The sequence below is a fragment of the Scyliorhinus canicula genome, chromosome 17 (genome assembly GCF_902713615.1).
Source record: "Scyliorhinus canicula chromosome 17, sScyCan1.1, whole genome shotgun sequence".
Classification (NCBI taxonomy): domain Eukaryota; kingdom Metazoa; phylum Chordata; class Chondrichthyes; order Carcharhiniformes; family Scyliorhinidae; genus Scyliorhinus; species Scyliorhinus canicula.
The window spans coordinates 32,492,839-32,515,960 of record NC_052162.1 but is presented as its reverse complement, the minus strand read 5'-3'; the positions used below and the strand labels follow the sequence as shown (position 1 = coordinate 32,515,960).

The following is a 23,122-nucleotide window of genomic DNA, read 5'->3' as shown; positions in this document are numbered from 1 at the left end:
TAGTGCACTATCAGATAAAATGAAATGTCTTGCAAGTTCTTGTTTTAAAAGGAAGTTGCATATAAACATAAACACAATTACCAATACGCCACTTGGAACGGTGGAAAATCATAAAACCGGAAGGAGGAAAAGAAATATAAAACAAAACAGTTTAATCGTGTGAATTAGAGTCTATTATCTGTCATAATATCCACTCATGAGATGCAGACAGGCAGTGATTGACTCACAGGATGTCCAATGAACACACAACACACATCAACCAATCACCAGACAGGACACCGCCACTATAAAACCCACAGGGCATTAAGACTCTCCCCCTCTCAGGACCCAGTTACTGAGACAGTCAGAGTGCACAAGCTAGTGAGCACTATCACCATGCGGTAGCTAGTAAGTCTGGTCAAGCCAGTAAGAGGGGCTGGTTTAGCACACTGGGCTAAATCGCTGGCTTTTAAAGCAGATCAAGGCAGGCCAGCAGCACGGTTCAATTCCCGTACCAGCCTCCCCGAACAGGCGTCGGAATGTGGCGACTAGGGGCTATTCACAGTAACTTCATTAAAGTCGACTCGTGACAATAAGCGATTTTCATTTCATTTCATTCATCAGTTAGATTAGTAGAGTGTCAACCCACAGCTGAACATGTACAGCAGTCCACTAGATAAATAAAACAGTGTTGGATTATCTCCTGTGTCAGACATCTGTTTCTAGCTTCACTGCATCCAGTTGCAGTCAACGTCGAACCAACCTGATCTAAAGGTCTTGGGCTGCATTCTCCAATTCCCCCAGCTGAGTATTTCTTGGTGACCCGCCGTTCACTAGCAGCGAGATTCTCTCTTCCGCTGCTTATCAATGGGTTTTCCCATTGAAACAACTCTACGCCGTCAGGAAACACACAGGCTTGTGTGCGCTGGCAGTGCTAAAAGAGTATCCCAATAGCCGGAGAATTTTAGCCCTTGTCCTGTATTTATCATCACCCCATTAAAGTCAAGCACGATCACCACACATAAAGATATTTCAGCTGTTACACATCTAGGCAGTGTCAATTCATTATGTTGCTGAGTCTTTGCCATTAGCCCAACGTGGTGCATCACATATGGTCCCATATATTGCATTTTCCTGCATTCTCTGTAAACTTGCTGTCTATTTCCAGTGTCAGAAAAACAACCAGCCTGAAAGACTTCTTGATGGGACCAGCCCCGAAGTATTGGAAGGCATAAAGCGAAGACTGGAAAGCGTGGCGAGTACAGGAAGCTCAACAAGCTCCGGCTTTGTGGAAGATAAGAGTTACAGTGACGCGGAAGAGGAAGAGGAAGGTATGTCTGTATTACATTGGGAATAATTGAATTGCCACGATTGTTTCCACTAACCGAGCAAGACTATTAAAAATCTAAAACTAGAGAAATGTATTGTATGAATAGGGAATTTCCTTTCAAATAAACTCAAGTGACCCCATGAAACGCTCTAAATAGACGTGAAAAAAGGATCAAAACATCCTGTTGGACTTTACAATATCATTAAACTGCTCAGACAAATCCAATTGCATTGGGTACTTTATGCTATCATTAATAATCACATTGCCATTGTCAGTAAACTGAATGGTATTAGAAGTAAACAATCCCGATAAGCTTACATTTTGATGATACTGTCTCGCAAACCCATACAAGAATTATCCACTTGAGGGTTGCAAATATATTCCAGCAACCTTGTTTGAGTCTCACAATAAGGGAAGACAGAATTTAGGAATGGGACATGTTTCCATTTTGAGCACCAATATCAGCATCAAGCACCTTCAGGCCAGCCACACCACAATGACGTGCAGAGGAATAGCAATTCTGCACTGAGGACCTATGTCCATTCCATGAGGTAGACAGAGAAGATTTTTATCTTAACCACCTGCCCACCTGGTGTCTACACCCTTTTCGACTCTCCTCGTACTACCAGCAAATATGCAAGGGTGTTGTTGCTGGATGGCACCTTGCGGACTTTTCATACAATTTTAAACTCTCAACTCGCTCTTAGAATATTACAGCGCAGTGCAGGCCCTTCGGCCCTCGATGTTGCGCCGACCTGTGAAACCACTCTAAAGCCCATCTACACTATTTCCTTATCATCCATATGTTTATCCAATGACCATTTAAATGCCTTTGATGTTGGCGAGTCCACTATTGTTGCAGACAGGGCATTCCACACCCTTACTACTCTCTGAGTAAAGAACCTACCTCTGACATCTGTCCTATATCTATCTCCCCTCAATTTAAAGCTATGTCCCCTCTGCTAGCTATTACCATCCGAGGAAAAAGGCTCTCACTGTCCACCCTATATAATCCTCTGATCATCTTGTATGCCTCAATTAAGTCACCTCTTAACCTTCTTCTCTCTAATGAAAACAGCCTCAAGTCCCTCAGCCTTTCCTCATAAGATCTTCCCTCCATACCAGGCAACATCCTGGTAAATCTCCTCTGCACCCGTTCCAAAGCTTCCACGTCCTTCCTATAATGCGGCGACCAGAACTGTACGCAATACTCCAAATGCGGCCGCACCAGAGTATTGTACAGCTGCCACATGACCTCATGGCTCCGAAACTCAATCCGTCTACCAATTAAAGTAACACACCGTACGCCTTCTTAACAACCCTATCAACTTGGGTGGCAACTTTCAGGGATCTATGTACATGGACACCGAGATCTCTCTGCTCATCCACACTACCAAGAATCTTACCATTAGCCCAGTACTCTGTCTTCCTGTTGCTCCTTCCAAAATTAATCACCCCACACTTTTCTGCATTAAACTCCATTTCCCACCTCTCAACCCAGCTCTGCCGCTTATCTATGTCCCTCTGTAACCTGAAACATCCTTCCGCGCTGTCCACAACTCCACCAACTTTAGTGTCATCTGCAAATTTACTCACCCAGCCTTCTACGCCCTCATCCAGGTCATTTATAAAAATGACAAACAGCTCTTGTTAGTCAGTAATGAGGGTCCTACATAGTTAGCCTGTGTGGATCCTCCTTTGGTATTGAGGAAGATCTATTGACCGAAGCCTTAAACTACAACAGTGAGTCAGAGGCAACTGCACAACTGTGAGATTGCCCTTACGCAATATCTTTTAACCAGCAGTCACGACTTTTGAACAACTGCCCCTGGACAATCCAATGAATGTGCAGTGGCTCTAGTGCTTTACCAGGTATTCTGAATTTCAGCCAACAATATAGAGAAGCAAATCCAGATAGGAGCTGCTGACTGCAATGCAGATAAAGATCTATCGAAAATAAAAGATTGGCACTTATGCTACATTTACATCCATTCTTCAGTTACTGACACTTGAGCTGTTTTACAGATGCTGAAGATCTATATAAGCGGCCGATGGCTATGGAAGACCTGATCTGTTACAGTTTCCAAGTCGCCAAAGGCATGGAATTTTTGGCGTCAAGGAAAGTAAGTTAATTTCCAGTTCATGCAAACACCGATTTTACCCTCAACATGACTTTGCATATTCTATCTTGGTACTGACCGAGACAATTTTTTCCAGCATCAATCATTAATATCCTTGTCAAAATAGGTTTAATAAAATTAGACAGCATATAATCATTGGAGTTCAACATCCTTTACTCCTCACAGAGCACCACATTTTACTTTAGGTGGAGAATGGATAAGATTCATCTGCCGGCCCAAACTTTCAAGTTTGAGATCCGAGTAATTTTGAGGCCTGGGCCAGGCTTAAGTGTGGAACTCACTACCACCAGAAGTAGTTGCAGAAAATAGTTTCAATGTTTTCAAAATGAAACAAGCACATGTAGAAAGATATGCTGAAGGGGCCTCACGGTAGCATGGTGGTTAGCATCAATGCTTCACAGCTCCAGGGTCCCAGGTTCGATTCCCGGCTGGGTCACTGTCTGTGTGGAGTCTGCACGTCCTCCCCGTGTGTGCGTGGGTTTCCTCCGGGTGCTCCGGTTTCCTCCCACAGTCCAAAGATGTGCGGGTTAGGTGGATTGGCCATGCTAAATTGCCCGTAGTGTAAGGTTAATGGGGGGATTGTTGGGTTACGGGTATACGGGTTACGTGGGTTTAAGTAGGGTGATCATTGCACGGCACAACATTGAGGGCCGAAGGGCCTGTTCTGTGCTGTACTGTTCTAAGTCTATGATGAGGTAGAGTGGGAATAGAATATTCATGTGGTGTATAAATACTGACAAGATGAGCTGAACAGTGTGTTTCTGTGCATTATATTCTATGTAATTCTACGTCATTTGCATGCCACTGGCGAGCTACAAGCACCAGGCAATTGCTTCGCTACACCACAGCTAGAGGAAAGGAAATCAATTGACTCCCATTCTGATGTGGCCGATAATTGGAGGGTTGTACCTGAGGAGGGAAAGCGATGCTCTGACAGGCCTGTGGCAGGCAGAGATTCTCAGCCTCAACTAAGACACCGTAAAGAGGCACTTAGCACTGCCTAATATTTCCCCACAGGGAGGCAAGCCATGTTACAATTTCATTCTCATTGGAAGCAGAGTGAGTGTTGGCATTGACCTAGCAAAGTGATTTTGGCTTCCATTTTAGTTACAAAACCCCCTCCAAAATTAAAATCAGCGTTCATTAAAAAGATATACAACAAAAAAAACATAATGGGCTTTGTTTCTAAGCTCCTGATAATTCCATTTTAATTCCAGTGCATCCATCGAGACTTGGCAGCCCGCAACATCCTTTTGTCTGAGAGCAATGTTGTGAAGATCTGTGATTTTGGGCTGGCTCGTGACATTTACAAAGATCCAGATTATGTACGGAAAGGAGATGTAAGTTTACAGGATACCAGCTTTCGATCACAGAAGTTGATTAACTGGTGCCTCTTGTTTCTTTGTCCAGTGGCTGATATAGTCTTGTGCATCTTTGCAGGCTCGACTTCCACTTAAATGGATGGCACCAGAATCCATATTTGATAAAATCTACACAACTCAGAGTGATGTCTGGTCTTTTGGAGTGCTACTGTGGGAGATATTTTCCTTGGGTAAGCCCTGAAAAAAGGAACAATTAACATCAGGAAGCAATTTGGAGTTTTACATTTAAGATTTAATGTTGCCTGAGGCTGCATGTCAAAAATTAGGATTGTATGCCAATTTCAATATTATTACTTAGTCCTCAGAAGATGTGTCCAATTACTTTTTATATTTTGTACATAACTCTATTGTATAGAGATATCTATATATATATATATATACATATATATGTGTGTGTGTCTATCTATATATTTTGGGATCAGATAGAACTAATAATGCATGGATTCAATGAGTATTTAATTAATTACAACAGAAAATTATATTGCCTTGAAATTGTGATGTACAATACTAACAAAGGTTCACATGCCTGGCTTAAATGCCATTGTTCACAGTTTTAGAAAATCTGATTTCATCATTTTATGGAATTTTATCAGAAATCTTAACCTTTGGAGAATGTCAGTGGCAAAAGCCTAGAGATGAGTTACTCATTTAATCTGAATTGAGGATTTGAGCATGGTGTTTTAATTGAAAGATTATCAAAATTATTGAGAAAAGCGGGGCAGCACGGTGGCTCAGTGGTTAGCACTGCTGCCTCACGGCACCGAAGTCCCAGGTTCGATCCCGGCTCTGGGTCGCTGTCGGTGTGGAGTTTGCACATTCTCCCTGTGTTTGCTGTGGGTTTCCCCCCAACAACACAAAGATGTGCAGAGTAGGTGGATTGGCCACACTAAATTGCCCCTTAATTGGAAAAAATGAATTGGGTACTCTTTAAAAAAAAAATTTATCATTAAGAAAACCTATATCAACTGTGCCATTATGTAAAGTAAAAAATGGCATTCATTGATGCGATGTGGCCTTCGCTGGCTAGACCAGCATTTATTGCGCATTCCTAGTTGCCCTTCAGAAGGTGACAGTGAGCTGCCTTCTTGAACTGCTGCAGTCCCTGAGGTGTAGGTACACGCACAGTGCTGGTAGGGAGGGAGTTCCAGGATTTTGATCCAGCGGCAGTGAAGGAACGGTGAGATATTTCCAAGTCAGGGTGGTAAGTGACTTGGCGGGGAATCGCCAGGTGGTGGGGTTCCCAGGCATCTGCTGCTCTTTTCCTTCTGGATGGTAGTGGCCGTGGGTTTGGAAGGTGCTGTCTAAACAACCATGGTGAGTTACTGCAGAGCATCTTGTAAATGGTACGCATGGCTGCCAGTTTTGGTCCGTGGTGGAGGGTTTGAATGTTTGTGGAAGGGGGAGCAATCAAGCGGGCTGCTTTTTCCTGGTTATTACTTATTGCTAATTTAATAAGGAGATTGCTAATTTTCTTTTTAATGCTTTTACAATTTTGCCATAAATAACAAATATTATCCCCTACCCTAGTAAACCTGGTAAACCTAGTAAACCTTCCTGCTTGTATGATTATCAATCTACAATGGGCGGAATTCTCCTCTCCCCATGCGGCCTGGGAGAATCCTGCGAGGGCCACCCGACATTTATTACGCCCCCCCCTGGCGCCCCTGCGATTCTCCCCCCACCCTTCTCAGAAAAATCGCCGCTTGCCGTTTTTCACGGCTAATGGCAATTCTCCGAGCCCGATGGGCCGAGCGGCCGGCCCCTCACGCCCGTTTCACCACAGCAGCAACCACACCTGGTCGCTGCATTCGTGAAACGAGCGCCAGATGCCCGTTTGGGGCATCTAAGGGCCCGATTTGGACGGGAGCACCACGACTGTGCTCCGGAGGGGACAGGCCCACGGTCAGTGCCCACCAATTGCGGGCCAGTGTCCAAAACGGACGCACTCTTTCCCCTCCGCCGCCCGGCAAGATCAAGCCGCCACGTCTTGCCGGGCGGCACTGGAGAAAGACGGCACCGTGCATGCCCGGGTTCGTGCCGTCTGCGCGGTGATGTCTTCCACGCATGCGCGGGTTGGAACCGGTAACCCGAGCATGCACGGATGACATCATGAAAAGCGCCGTTCGCGCGTAATTTCTGGCAGCCGAGGACGCGGCCGGGAACGACGGGGGCCCGCTCCTAGCCCCCCGGGTGGGGGTGAACTAGGTGCGGGGAGCGGGCCCCGAGGCCATGAACCACGGCCGAGTTCACGATGGCCTCCGCGATTTTTGGCCTTAGCAGAGAATACCACCCATAATCTTAATTTCTACTGGTTGAAAATCAGCCGTGAAAATCATCGGCCAATATAAGCTCTTTGTTGTTCCCATTTTCAAATTGGCCAGTCAGAATGAACTGTTCTATTCCAGAAAACCAGGTGTTAAAGAATAAAAGGGCGGCCTAACATTTGCACACTTTCGAAGTTTTTTTTATTTACAGGGATCTGCATTACAAACATGCTCCTCTTAATCAAACAACGACAGTTTCAATTTTCTCCTAATGAATCCTCAGATAATGCCCACCATGTGAACATTGTTAAATAATCAAATAGCAAACAATTAACACAGAGCAAAGTAAGAAGGGAATAAAATATTCTGGAGGTGATTTCGACCTCATTGGTCTGAATCAGGCTGCCAATTCCCCTTCACCTGTTTTATGCTCTGTCAAAGACCAATTTCACTCTCTATAGGTTTTTTTTAAATGGAAACATGGTCAGGGTGGGTTAAGAAACATAACAACAGAAGATTACAACAGAATGCCAATCCAAGGGCAAGTAGGGATGAGCAATAGATGCTGGCCTAGCCAGCGACAGCCACATCCCTTAAATTAATTCTATAAATTAAAAACATGCATGGTAGGCCAAGTACAAATGCTCTTACTTTGATATCAATTATGTGTTGAGGTTTTTAATTTATTGAGTTGGTTTTAACCCTTATGATAATAAAGTTATTTATCAAGAACTTAGCAATTTTCGTGTCAATGCCAGTCAAACCAAATGTCAGCTGAAAGGTTACCTTCAGCCCAGAAAGGCAAACTTTTCCCTGAATCCCCTAATTTCCCCAAGGTTAAAGATAACCAGAAAAAATACTTTTCCTTCCACACCACTCCAAGGGTAAATAAATTTAATATTTGAAACATAATTGTTATTTGAAGACAGGATGAAGCTCAGAAATTTGTAGCTGTTAGATCTCGGCTTCATTATTTGTAAATTGCTGAAAGTCATGTGCCAGAATAGTATCATTGTGATTTGATGGCTGACCTTAAATGATCACAATTGCACGATTGGTTCTGACAGGTATTCAAACCATCTATTTTGTTCTGTATTTTCAAAAGCCAATATATCCAATTTTGCTTGCTGATTTAAAATGCAAATTTGTAAAGTTATGAATTGAATCTATTCAGTGAGCAGTAGATATTGCAGCTCCATGGGATTTCAGATTCATTTGTTTTTCGCTACAAATCTCTTTTCAAATCTCATTTTTAAAAAGTTGTGGATTCCTGAAGTACTCGGGGCAGTATGCACATCTCGCAGTTTGGTGAACATTTTTCGCCATTTTCTCACCAAAGGAGCTGACACGTGCCGCTGTGGTTATAGTCTCCTGCCTCTGCAGATCTCACTATGATGACCATTCTTTATGTCGGAGCCTTGGTCCTGAGTGCCAGCCATGTGTTGACCGGTTGTCGACCATGGGGTTGGCCGGTTGAGGGCGGGGGTGGGGGCCTTGCGATCCAACCTTAATTCTACCCTCACCAAACATCTACCTATGACCGCTTTCTAACAAGATTAACTGAATACTGACCGAAGGGAGAAACTTGACTAACTCTTTTTCTCTACACTTGCTCAAGACAGCTTTTAAACTCTGGTTGGATCTTGTGAGGCATAATGGCCACCAGGAATCCTGGGGAGGCCTCTTCTGGGATCTACCGGCTGTGTCCCGCCCCGATTTCAGCAGACAAAGCCGGCAAACCACGCTCAGTAATGGAAACTGGATCTATACCTTCTCTGGTTCACATAACATGATTCCCCAGCTGTCAGTGAATATTTACTGAGATTTTACAAATTATTTTCAGCCATGTTTATTTCCATCCTTCAGAGCAGAAGAATCTTCACCAACGGCTAATGTTGGCATTGTTTGAAAGAATTACGATGTTTGTTTCCTTTACCTTCCCGATAAAATTAAAATCTTCAGATTTAGTGAAATGCTCTGAATAGCTAGGTTAAAACAAAAAAACAATGTATCGCTCGAAAGATGTGATAGACACTACAATTCAGTGGAATATTTCAGTTTCTTCAGGGCTGCTGCATGTTATGAAATGATTAGCACCAGATTGGACAATATTTTGAATTGGTTTCATGTGAAGTGTGACTATTATAGGGAAGAGGATAATGTTTCTGAAGCGAGAGCAGTGAGGAACTGGCATGGTATGTAAATACAGAAAATAAACAAAAAGTAATGAGAAATGAACAACAGCAAATTGGCCACCCAGTCCGGACGTATTTTCAAATTTAATTAAATGTATATCTAGTCTACAAACATCTTCCGTACCAGATGTTGCAATGGAGTGGATGGATTAGACTGAGCAAAAGCAACAACCATAGTTTTGCCTTGTGCAGTAAAGTAAGAATGAAAACTTATGGAATGTCATGTGGACAGAGATAGACTGAATGGTTGCTTTCGACTGCAAGCTTTTCACTGGTCTGAAAGATCCATATGCGCTGCTTTTATCACAGCTACACAATAAAACATGCAAATAAAACTCAGTGTATACTAAGGCCTGAATTTCATGGGGTTGGAGAGGGTCTCCGCCTTAGCCAAAATGGTGTCGGAACCCTAATTTTGGAAGTCCCTCCCCGAACCCAGCACCCACTATTTTCACCAGCACGGAGGAAGACGGAAGGGGTGCAGTTGGCACCACCACAGCTCACTGAGGCCACTGCACACATCAAAGTGCAACTTCCTTCAGTCAGATGTGATTTTTGTCACCAAGGTTTCTGAATTACAACTCATGGGCTTTAGAATCTTTAGGAGAAGGTGTAAACTCACTGAAATTCTTTGGACAGGTAGCTGGAACCTATATCCAGAGACACCTATGGGAGAGGTCCAAGGATTGTTGAAAGAAGAAAAGAAATGCATAAAAAATTGAATTGTCAAGACATTTAAATTTCCATGACCATTATATTAAAAAATCTGCAGTTCAAACAAAATCAGTGCTTGCTATTTCACTGTCTACTGATATAAGTCTGTGGGCAATCATAATAGGATTTATGCTCCATGCCTGATATCACAACCTATCATTATCACATTGGGGTGCCTGTCAGTTCAAAGTTTGATTGCCAACTCCAAGTTGTTACAAAGGAGAGAGTGTTCCAAAAAATGACAAAGTGTCATTTTGAGCAAGAAAATCTGTGCGATGCTCACCAGTCCCGGTGGCCCACTCCGCACCACAATTTTCAGGCACTTTGAACAAATATTTTCCCCACGTGAAAAATGCCATGCTTGAGACATGCAGCATCTGATTTGCCCACCCCAGAGAAAATCTGAGCACTTAATCAATTCACACCTATGCATTTAAGCTGCTCCACAGCACTTGGTCTGATTCAAGCCAGGAAGATGGCAGCTAGAAAACCAGCTCCTATATTTATGGAGGGGTCCCTCAGACGTTTTCTGGATGCCATGGTGGACCACCCACACCGACCACAACTCCATCCCAGAAACCCCTGATCCTACCCCTCCACACCAACCCCCATCCACCCCAGACATACCCAAGCCCCACTCCCCCCGCCCCCCACACCCACCACACACCCTCCCTCCAGAGCTGGCCAGCGGGCTCTATCCCTTTGGACTCCCTGGTGCGAGATGAAGACAGTGGTACGCACTCCCTTCCTCTCTCCCGGAGGCCATGGCGCCTGCTTCCCAGTTTTTAAAAAGCAGGCCCCTTTAGCCCTTGACGCCAGCTTGACGTCACGCCTGATGGGAGGGAAGATTCAAAGAGAGCTGAAAATGCATTGGTAACCATGCTAAGTATATTATAATGATTCAAATTCATGCAGATCAGGGCGTGACCAGGATCGTGTCATCGGGCAGGCTTGGGAAGATTGCAGTCCAAAGTCGTCCTGACGCAAATCTCGTTTAGGCCTCTCACGAGATTTAGCAGCTATTACAGATTTGTGCCCTTGACCAACGGAGCTGCTATACCTCGCCCAAAATCTTTGAGTGGGGATTAACTATCTGAATAAAATGATTGCTTTTGTAAGGAACCATGAAGGAAGTTAAATGTAGTGGATGAATTTTAATTAATTAGGGGGCGGGATTCTCTCTGCCCTGAGCCAGGCCGGAGAATCCCCGCGACTGGTGCGAATCGCGCCACGTCGCCGGGACGCGATTCTCCACATAGCCCAGCTGCTCTCAGCTGGCGGGACCTCGGCGTGGAAGGGACCGGGGGCAGCCTGTGGGGGGGGGGGTGTAGAGGGGGGGAATGAGGGGGGGGAGGGGCCTCACCTGCAATCGGGGCCCACCAATCGGCGAGCCGGCCTCTCAGGCTGGGGGCCTCCTTTCTTCCACACCGGCCCCTTTAGCCCTATGCCATGTTGTGTCGGGGCCGGCGCAGAGAAGGAAGCCACTGCGCATGCGTGGATTGGCGCCGGTGCCACTGCGCATGCACAGACCCCGTGGCACCCAGTGGATGCCAGATCAGCAGCTGGAGCGGCATGGGTCGCTCCAGTGCCGTGCTGGCCCCTTCAAGGGGCCAGAATTGCTGATCCTGAGGCCAGCGTCAAGAAACGCGACTTCGTTTCCAACGGCGTCAACACCTCGGCTCAGGATCAGAGAATCCCGCCCAGGGTGTTTTTTTCTTAAATAGTGAAGTCAATGGACACTATTTTTATTTCATCTCAGCAAGGCTCTGGGAGTCTGCAAATTGGTGGCTCCTGGGTGATTTGGCATCGAGGGTGAAAGAGATGGCTGGTGGAATGAAAATTAGGGAAATCTAACACTTCCGACACTTTCGGATTCGTGGAATTGGAAATATTCTCTTCCCGAGAGCGTAAATTCAGCCCTTGTGTGCACTGCATAATTAGATGAAAATTTATCTCAGTCATGATTTTCCTGGGCCCTAGACCTCCTGAAAATGCTTTTAAAATATTTTTTGCAAAATAATGAAAATACCAAGTTGGTACAATATGGAAGCAGTGGAGAAGATTTTCCTCTTCTTATACTTGGCATTAAGGATTGCCCGGATAGTGAAGGAAGCAGGGGAGGAGTTCACACCTATGATGGAAAATCAGACAGGTTCACTGTGGACATGTATCCTTCCCATGCAGCTTTCCTCCGTGTGTTACACCCAAGCAACCTTTTATGTCAAGTTCAGCAGAATAATCAACCTGAATAAATCATGGAATCCTGAAGTGACAGTCACGCTGTTTATTTGACAGCAAAGTTGCCTCTATTCATTTAGATAGCCGAACAGCAATTCTAATTAAGGGAGGAAGGCAGCTTCTATGGTGGAAATTTTGTTCCATTTTCATGACATGCAATTTACTTTGATTTAATTTGATTTATTTATTGTCACATGTACCAAAGTACAGTGAATGTATTTTTCTGCGACCAAGGAAACATACACAGTAGACAAAAAAAAATAGTAGATAATTACAGTGCATGTGAAAAAGTACACTGTGCATCGATGAAAAAAGAATTAGTTACAGTATGGAACAAGGGCAAAATAACAAAGCAAATATGACATAGCAAGAGCATCTTGAATAGTGTTTTACAGGGAACAGATCAGTCCGAGGGAGAGTCGTTGAGGAGTCTGGTATCTGTGGGGAAGAAGCTGTTCCTCAGTCTGGATATACGGGTCTTCAGACTTCAGTACCTTCTGCCTGATGGGAGGGTCTGGAAGAGGACAGATTCTGGGTGTGAGGGGTCTCTGACAATGTTGTCTGCCTTCCTGAGGCAGCGGGAGCTGTATACAGAATCAATGTGGGGGTGGCAAACTGGTGTGAAGCATTGGGCTGAGTTCACCACACTCTGCAGTTTTTTGCGATCGTGGGCCGAGCAGTTGCCATGTGATGCAGCCAGGTAGGATGCTCTGTATGGCACATCTGTAGAAGTTTAAGAGAGTTGATGCAGACATGGCAAAAGTCTGTGGCTTCTATAGCAAGTAAAGACATTGTTGGGCTTTCTTAACTGTTGCATCAACGTGAATGGACCAGGGCAGTCTGTTGGTGATGGTGACCCCCAGGAACATAAAGCTATCGACCATATCCACTTCGGAGCTATCAATGTCGACATGGGAGTGTGTGGTACCATGCTTCCTGAAGTCAATGATCAGTTCCTTGGTTTTGTTGACATTGAGAGAGAGGTTGTTTTCGGGACACCACGCAACCAAGTGATCCATCTCCCTTCTGTAGTCTGACTCGTCATTGTGATTCAACGATAGCATTGCGCGTTTCCCCCATAGATCTTCATTCGACTCAACAAGCTGATTCTTGACCGGCAGGTCTTTGGGCAGGATGTCCCACAAGATAGAGGGATCCAGAGTGCAAGATTTGTTTGTTTTTCTATCCTTCCCTGCCTAATCGTTAAGGGTTACGGACCCGAAGCATGATGCAGCTTGATTGACAAATTATCGTCTATTTGAGAAGACAGATAGCACTCATGTTTATGGAGTGCTTCTGGAGTAAGAAATCAAGCAGTCACACACCAGGCCTGTCACCTTTAAACCCTCTGTCTAGAAGGCTGGGAGGAACTCAAACTGAGAGCATTCTCTAAAATGCAGGCGACATTTGTGCACAGAAATCAGACAAACAAAAAGCCTCCAAACTCCAAACTTTTTTTTATAAATAAACATTTTATTGAGGTACATTTCGGTGTTAAAACAACACAATAAACAATGCACATGAAACTATAAACATAGTGCAAAAGCCGTCTCCCTCCCTTGTAGGTCCCACTTTTATTAACCCCCTACTCTAAGCCATGTCCAATAGCCAGGTCTCCGACTTCGGGTGCTTTGAGTCCCTCCAAGCTAATAGTATCCGTCTCAGGGCTACCAGGGAAGCAAAGGCCAGAACGTCTGCCTCTTTCTCCTCCTGGATTCCCGGGTTTTCCGACACCCCAAAAAACGCCAAATCTCCGGACTCAGCGTCACCCTTGTTTTTAACACCCGAGACATGACATCTGCAAACCCCAACCAAAATTCCCCACAGTTCGGACATGCCCAGAACATGTGGACATGGTTCATTTTGCACACCTGTCTTCCACTCCAAAGAATCTGCTCATCCGGGCCACTGCCATGTGACCCTGGTGAACAACCTTAAATTGTATCAGGCTGAGCCTGGCACATGTTGCGGACGCGTTGACTCTACTCAATGCGTCCGCCCATAGACCATCCCCCATCTCTCCTCCCAGCGAGTCCTCCCACTTGCGCTTCAGCTCCTCGGTCTGTGTCTCCTCCAACCCCATAAGTTCCTTGTAAATGTCCGAGATGCTCCCTTCTCCCACCCACCCTCTGGAAACTACCCTGTCCTGAATCCTCCTTAGCGGTAGGAGCAGGAAGGTTGACACCTGTTTACGTAGGAAGTCCCGCACCTGCAGATAATTGAATTTGTTTCCCCTCTCCAACCAAACTTCTCTTCCAGCGCCCTCATACTCGGAAAGCTCTCCTCTATAAACATATCACCCATCCTCTCAATCCCTGCTCTCCACCATATCCAGGACCCCCCCATCCATACTTCCCGTGGCAAACCAGTGATTATTACAGATTGGGGACCAGACCGATGCACCCGCTGCTCCCACATGTCTCCTCCATTGCCCCAGACTCTCAGGGTCGCCACCACCATGGGGCTGGTGGAGTACCATGCCAGCGGGAACAGTAGAGGTGCAGTTACCAACGCCCTCAAACTGGTGCCCTTGCATGAAGCCACCTCCATACGGTCCCATGCCAACCCCTCCCCCACCACCCACTTCCTGATCATGGCTATATTCGCCTCCCAATAATAGTTACTGAAATTTGGCAGCGCCAGCCCGCCCTCTCCCCAACTCCGCTCAAGCATTACCTTCCTTACCCGCAGGGTCTCACCGCCCAAACAAAGCCAGACAAGATCACTTTGTTGACCCGTTTAAAAAAAGACCGCTGAATAAAGATGGGGAGACATTGAAACACGAACAGGAATGACCGTCGGGAGGACCGTCATCTTCACCGTCTGCACCCTCCCAGATAATAACAACGGGAGTGCGTCCCATCTCCAAAAATCGTCCTTCATTTGGTCTACTATCCGGGCCATATTTAATTTATGCAGCCGGTCCCATTCCCACGCCACTTGAATACCTAGGTACCTAAAGCTTCTCACTACTAATCTAAATGGCAGCTCCCCCAATTACCTCTCCTGTCCCCTCGCCTGGACTGTAAACATCTCACTTTTCCCCATATTTAGCTTATACCAGGAAAACCGGCCAAATTCCCCTGGAATCCTCATGATTTCTTCCATCCCCTCTAATTGGTCCGATACATACAGAAGCAGGTTGTCTGCATAGAGCAAGACTCTGTGCTCCACCACCCATCCCCACCCTGGACCAGCCCCTTCAGGCTCTCAGAGCAATCGCCAACGGCACACCCCCCTCTGCGGTTCCGTGAGCTAGCCCGCCCAGCTGGCTTGGTGGCCCCGATGCCTGGCGCCGGATAGCCTCCCGCCCATTGTTCCTTCCCCCCCCCCCGCCGCTCATACAAACATACTCCCCAAACAATTGCCCGACAGAAAAACACCAAAATCTAAACAAGCACACCTCCATCCCCCAACAGTGCAAATGAAAACCTTAACTCACTCAGCTCTGCCACTGGTCCCAAATCAATACAGAAGGCATTAGAAACAGCTTCCACAGCACGAAAAATGAGAAACTTTTGTTTTAAAGAACAGAGAAACAAAAAGAAAAAAAAAACATGAACGATGCATGTTCAAAGGTTCTCAGTCCACCATCAGTCCTTTCTTTTTCACGAAGTCCAGCGCACCCTCAGGCGACTCAAAATAAAAGTGCTGTTCCTCGTATGTGACCCAGAGACAGGCTGTCCGAACTTCACCTTTTTCTTAAAAAAGGATCGAGCTACTCTGGTTGAAGCCTGCTCGTCTCCTGGCCACCTACACACTCAGGTCTTGGTAGACCCGTAGGATACTATTGTCCCACTTACAGCTCCGTGTCTGCTTGGCCCACTGTAGAATGCGCTCCTTATCCAAGTACCTGTGGAATCTCACCACCATTGCCCTCGGGGGGGGGGGGGGGGGGGGGGGGGGGGTCTCCCATTCACGGCTTCCTCGCAAGTGCTCTGTGAGCCCTGTCCACCTCCAAGGGTCGGGAGAATGCCCCATCCCACAGCAGCTTCTCAAACATATCTGCGATGTATGCCCCAGTGTCCGCTCCTTCGGACTCCTCTGGGAGCTCAATGATTCTCAAGTTCTGCCGGAGGGACCTATTCTCTAGGTTCTCCACCTTCTCCAGGAGCTTCTTCTGCTGCTCTCAGCATCCCCACCTCCAACTCCACCGCAGTTTGATGTTCCCCCTGCTCAGCCAGCGCCTTCTCCACCTTCTGGATCGCCCGATCTTGGGCATCCAATCTAAGCTCCAGCCGCTCAATTGACTCTTTTATTGGGTCCAAGCAGTCCCGTTTCTGCGTAGCAAAGCCCTCCTGAATAACTTGCATCAGCTGCTCCGTTTACCGCTGCGTCGACAAACCAGAGGTCTGGTCCTCCGCCATGCTGTCTCCTGCTGCAGCTTCAGCCCAAGCCTTCTCTGTCTTTCTGTTTCTGCCTTTACGAGCACTTCTAGTCCTTCTCTCCATGCACCAATGTGGGAGTTCAGTAACAATCGCCTCTGTCTTCAGTTTTACAGTTCATGTCCGGTAAAAAAAAATCGGGGGGGGGAAAGGTCCAAAAGTCCGACCCGAGCGGGAGCCACCAAATGTGCGACTTACTCCTTCATAGCCGCCACCGGAAGTCAAACTTTCATTTTTAAAGCTCAGTATTTCAAGGAGGCAGAAGCTTCATCTGGTGGTAGAAGGGTGGAATTGAACCAACCTGGAGCTCTAGAGCAAATCTATTTCCCAGAGACCACAACCTCAGCAGCGAAAAGTCATCAAAAACTTTCCCTTCAATCCCCAATTTTTATCCTCTCTTACCCTTACTTGTGTCTGTGTTTGTGTCTGTGTGGAGGGTGGGATGGGGTTTTGGGAATAGGTAGATTGGAAGACAATTGTTCTGTTATTTTCTTTACATATTCATCTTTTCCACTTGTTATTAAGAAATAATTTATTAATGTTTTGCTTATAAATCTGGTATCTGTAGCTCATTGGAGCAGGCAAGGGTTAAAGATCTTCGGGAAACACAAATTATTGGTTAATTCACTTGTTGGGCCTCCGGGGTCTGTGGGGCTGGAACTGACTGCACACTCACCTTGGGTGTCGTAACACTGGCTCCAAGAAGGACACAGCTAATCCAAAGATGTCATTCACAAAGTACACATCCACTTGTGACATACTGATGCTGACTAAACACCTATCCTTTCTTCATCTCCACAGTTACTCTCTGAAAAGAAAATTTTTCCGACAATTCTCAGATTTTCTTTGGCATTCAGTTTACATTATGAAAATGAACCTTTCACACCTTGAGTAAATTTTGCATTCAGAGTATCATTGACCACAGATGCACAGCACTCCTGTGATTAATTGTACTCAGTAGTGGTCCACTTTATGGAGATCAGAGACAGACACAGATTCCCACTCTTGTAGCAATGCAATTGGTAGATTTCAGGGGCAAATTCTCCATTTGAGAGGCTAAGTGCTGACGCCAGGACTGAATGGCAAGTGTTCTACATGGACAAAAGTGTGACAGTCCCAGAGCGATTCAGGCCCCGTTAATGGGCTAGCACCAATGCCACATAGAACTGGCACATTTCCAGTGCTTGCCAACCCTCATCCCAGTCCAGATGGTGGTACTGGATGCACTGGAGCACGCCCATCACGTTGATAGGTCATCAGAGAGTCGTTGGGGGGTGGGAACCCATACGAGGCATGGCGCGAAGTTCCCAGTGGGCAGTGGCAGTTCCCAGCCCGCATTTAGGTTGGGATTTACTGACCAACCCTCCACGTTTTTCGGCGGCAGAGGCGTCCGCCAGCGGGATTTTCTGGTTCCGCTGGGATTTCCTGTTGACTGCACCCCTCATTGCCAGGAAATCTGTGCGCCATCAGTGGGAATGGAATATCCCGCCAGCATGAACAGCCATTAAATTACACCCTAGAAATTATTTCAACAGTGGGGAGCTGACCTCGCCCGTCAGATAGTCAACTTGAAAGGGTGCCCGATCGCGAAATGAGCTTGAGGGTCCCCCACACCTCCACTAACCGGAAATGTCACCACCCCCCTGCACATATGCACACTACCCAACCCCCCCCCCCCCCCCCCCCTCCAAGTAAGGACACCCACTATGGGGTTACTGAGATCCACCCACTTTGCAGGCATCTCCACCCCCCTTTTCAGGCCCGCCTTCACCACCCCAATCTTTAGGAGGTCCTTTCATTCTCTCCCTTCCCCTACCCCCTTTGTACCCTCATAATCCCCCCTTTCATGTACATCCCCTTCAGGCCCCTGCCCTTGGCAGTACCACCCTGGCACCTGGGCATGCTGGAACAATGGCAGTGCCCATGCCAGCCTGGACGTGCCACCTGGGCACTTTGGCCATACCAGCCTGGCAGTGCCAAGTTGCCCGAGTGCCAGAGGGAGAGCCAGGGTGCTATCCTGTCCTGTCCCTGATCACCCAGGGGTCTCCAATTGCCTGGGAGACACCACCTGGTCCACGTTAGTGTGAACTAGTGCTAAATGGCACCATGACGAGGCCCCCCAGGCACAGGCGTTAGTTCCGGGTGCTGGGATAATGCAGCGCAGACATATTTAAATGAGCTTAAAGGCATTTAAATATGTATCTCTGGATCTCGCCCAATGTCTCGTGAGACTTCATTAGATCTCCCAAGGCATTCCGAGGTCCCAAACCTCGCGAAAAGCCTCTCATGAGATTTAACTGCCCTGTTACATCATGGATTCAGGCGCAACGAGGCCTTTCGATATTTCTAGTATGAAGAATGGACTAGCAAAGAATATTATGAAATTCAGCTAAGTTTCTCATTGCTCTGAGATGTACTATCCCACATTGGTAAAGCTGCACAAATATAGGTAGGGCTGTGACTGATTCAGAGTCTAGTAGTTAGATCTCCTATCTTGTTGTTTTAAGTTACACAAAGGAAAATATGCCTCACTCTAATAACACACAGTGTTGGCCAGTTATCCAGTTCTGATTGATTTCCCACATTTTAAAAAACACTTGGGCTGTAACATATTGAAATACAAATGATGGAAAATTAGTGGCAGGAAGTGAAGTGGGAGTACATTTGATGTTGCAGTTCATGGGCACATGGTGAACGAATGATTCAATTACAATTGTGGCCAGTTTTAGAAACAGGCTTTTGGGAAAATTCTAAAATCTGAAGTGCACATAAAAGCACTATTTCCTCGTTATTGAAATCTGTAAATATTAGCGTTTGAATACTTAACACATAGTATTTCATTTGATTATTCCAACAGATGCATGCGACCCCCATCAAAATAATGAACAAAGTCACTATAAACATGTGAATATGCTAATAGTCACATAACTCGCATTCAAAAGGAATATTTCATACAAAAGTCATATGTTTTCCACGTACTTTCACATTTTAGAGTTTGGAAGTATTGGTTCATAGACTTTTATCTGTAACAAAGGAAGCCAAAGAACTCGAGTTGCGATCCAAACTGCTACAATGTCCCAGCTCGTCTGTGTGGTTTTTTTTTGACACATTAGTCCACTGACAGAGTTCCCAATGTTCCAGGGGTGAATTGCTGCAGAGATTTATCAGTTCAGCCGTATCTACAAATGTGTGAGGGGGAGAGGAGATGTCACAAGAGCTTTTCATTTTTTCATAATTTATGGAGTTTACAGTGCAGAAGGAGGCCATTTAGCCCATCGTGTCTGCATTGGCCCTTAGAAAGAACACCCCAGTTAAGCACAATCCTCCACTTTATGCCTGTAACCCAGTAACCCCACCTAATCTTTTGGACACTCAAAAGCAATTGTAGCATGGCAAATCCACCTAAAGTGCACATCTTTGGACTGTGGGAGGAAACCGGAGCACCCGGAGGAAACCCACGCAGACACGGGGAGAAAGTGCAGACTCCACACGGACAGTCGCACGAGGCCACCTGCCATGTCATATTGAACATTAATTGGCAACATTTTTATCACTCTATCTCCTTCTCTCTTCCTATAAGCACTCAGAAATTGGCTGCATGTCAATTTTACAAACAAATACTTCAATCCTTAATGATTTTGGCAGGCAATACTGACATCCCGGCAGTTTCCCTGGTGGGATTGGAATGTTGAGAATTAGACTTTTGCAGCTACTATTTCAATTCCAAAAGTATTCCTCATGGTTCCTTTTGAAGGTTGTTTTAGTGACCCTGAGAATAATATATTCGTAGAGTGAGGTAACAGGAGTTGTTAGCCCCTCCTGATGGTTCAGCTAGGTGTAGTTTTAGTAGCTATGCCTGCAGATCAAGATGGTCCACATTCAATCCCCTATCTGTAGTATATTAGCTGATTTCCATAGAAATAGTACCAGGGAGTGTTGCAATTGTCTTTGCCTCCTGAGGACAACAATTTGGTTCAGCATTGAGCTTGATTGCATTGTCTAGTATGGTCAAGTGATCAGCCGATGGCCACTGTCAAGGCACACACGTTACCAATGGCCATCTGAGGGTAGCCAATAATTGTGGAGACAACCAGAAAGGTAGTAGTGAAATAAGTAAATGTTGTCTTCTAAATTCTTCTGTTCCAGGTGCCTCTCCATATCCAGGAGTCCAAATAGATGAAGAATTCTGCCACAGGTTAAAAGAAGGAACAAGGATGAAGCCCCCCGAATATTCTTCACCAGAAGTGTAAGAGTTTGCTGCTGACCTCTTGGGTTTTGTTTGAAGCAGAATTGTTCTCATTCCAACTGTAAATAATGAAAACCTATCATTTAGCTGAGCTTTTGAAGAACCAAGTGATCAACCAATGGTGTGGTAAAACTGGAGATAAAATTAGAATAAAATCCAATGGTAATGGGGTGGAATTATCACCCAGATCACGTTTGTACTTTGACAAAGGGTCAGCTGGATTCGAAACATTAGCTTCTTTTCTCTCCCTACAAATGCTGCCAGACCTGCTGAGATTTTGCAGCATTTTCTCTTTGGTTTCACGTTTGTACTTCACTGATTTTTTTTAAAAATAGTTGATCTTTGGGGTGATGGGTGAGCTATTTATGTACTCAGCACTGCTCCATCAGTTTGAGGATATGTCTTAGGCCTTCTCACGCAGGAATTCTCCCAGTGAGATCAATACCTGCTGAGAGCTAGCCTACGTGGCCACCACGAGCCTGAACTGGAGCCCGAAGCAGGAAGGTCAATGCCAGTCAATCCTAGAAGGACTGATTACATTGCTAAAAGAGGCACACAGCTCCCTGCAAGCTTTAATTTGTTTTGTCACTTCATCTTTCAACCTGTCTCATCTACACCTCTAAGAACACCAGGCAGGGTTCCGCTCTTCGATCCACCATTTCCATTGGGTGGGTGTTCCTCCAACACACCACCACAGCAACAATCAGCACCTAGATGTGTGCTGTGTGTGGAAAACCTACACTCTCAAACTTCTACCGGTTTTAAAGACTCGGTAGGATTTCCACCCCCTGATGTATCAACTGCGCTCTGGACAGGTTTTACTGCCAAGCGGATCACAGGCTGTACCTTCAGATAAATTCTGCCACTCGGCCATTCAAAGTAAAAGCTAGAGTTAAATTTTTGGCCTGTTTTCACTCTGTACGACTTGTGCACGTGCCATTGTTGCACCTGCCTTTACTAGCTACAGCATGATGGGAATTCACATATATGCCTTTTAAAGCAGTATAACTGCACCATTTGGATTGGATTGGATTTGTGTATTGTCACGTGTACCGAGGTACAGTGAAATGTATTTTTCTGCTTGCAGCTCAAACAGATCATTTAGCACATGAAAAGAAAATATGTAATAGGGCAACACAAGGTATTCAATGTAAATACATAGACACCGGCATCGGGTGAAGCATACAGGAGTGTCGTATTAATTAGATCAGTCCATAAGAGGGTCGTTTAGGAGTCTGGTAACAGCAGGGAAGAAGCTGTTTTTGAATCTGTTAGTGCGTGTTCGCACACTTTTGTATCTCCTGCCCAATTGAAGAAGTTAGAAGAGTAAGCCAGGTGGTAGGATTATGCTGCCCGCTTTCCCCAGGCAGCGGGAGGTGTAGATAGAGACAATGGATGGGAGGCAGGTTCGTGTGATAGACTGGGCTGTGTTCACGACTCTCCGAAGTTTCTTACGGTCTTGGGCCGAACAGTTGCCATACCAGGCTGTGATGCAGCCAGATAGGATGCTTTTTGTGGTGAATCTGTAAATATTGGTTAGAGTCAATGTGGACATGCCAAATTTCCTTAGTTTCCTGAGGAAGTATCGGTGCTGTTGTGCTGTCTTGGTCGTAGCATCATCTCTCTCTCTCAAGAGTGTGTACCAGTTTAAACAGTTTAACATGTCGCTAACCAAGTTATCTAATGCTCTTGCTACGTTTCTGTTTTAGCTATCAGACGATGTTAAACTGCTGGCATGAGGAGCCGGGAGAAAGGCCCACCTTCAGTGAGCTGGTGGAACAGCTGGGAGACCTTTTGCAGGCCAATGTTCAGCAGGTAGGAGAATCCAAACAGGTGTAATGTTTATCAGAGGATTGGGGGAAAAGGGAGCGAACAAGTCAAAAATTCCCAAATGAGAAATGCCAAAATAATTGTACACTTTTTTAAAAAATACTTCACCAATGAGGATTGTTTACTTGGTTTAATGCAATTGAAGTGGCGTCGTGGAGACGGACTTCCAGTGAGCATGAACTGTAATGAAATAATAAACCCATTTACAAAGAACCAGCTTAAATTTCAGGGCCAGAGGTTACATATACTCACCAGCCTTGGACGGCATGGTAGCACAGTGGTGAGCACAGTTGCTTCACAGCTCCAAAGTCCCAGGTTCAATTCCCATTTGGAGGAGTCTGCACATTCTCCCAGTGTCTGTGTGGGTTTCCTCCAGGTGCTCCGGTTTCCTCCCACAAGTCCTGAAAGACGTGCTGTT

The 23,122-nt window shown here is 45.8% G+C and overlaps 1 protein-coding gene across 2 annotated transcripts in view; it reads left to right on the top strand.

Annotated features, from left to right (window-relative positions):
• kdrl (kinase insert domain receptor like) overlaps positions 1 to 23,122 on the top strand; it is a 218,345-nt gene that overhangs the window by 176,417 nt on the left and 18,806 nt on the right. For both annotated transcript variants that reach the window (XM_038775502.1, XM_038775503.1), the window contains 6 exons: positions 1,148 to 1,310; positions 3,335 to 3,432; positions 4,668 to 4,790; positions 4,891 to 5,002; positions 20,775 to 20,874; positions 22,584 to 22,689. In XM_038775502.1, coding sequence (XP_038631430.1) covers positions 1,148 to 1,310; positions 3,335 to 3,432; positions 4,668 to 4,790; positions 4,891 to 5,002; positions 20,775 to 20,874; positions 22,584 to 22,689 — 702 coding nt within the window. The remainder of the gene's footprint in view (positions 1 to 1,147; positions 1,311 to 3,334; positions 3,433 to 4,667; positions 4,791 to 4,890; positions 5,003 to 20,774; positions 20,875 to 22,583; positions 22,690 to 23,122) is intronic.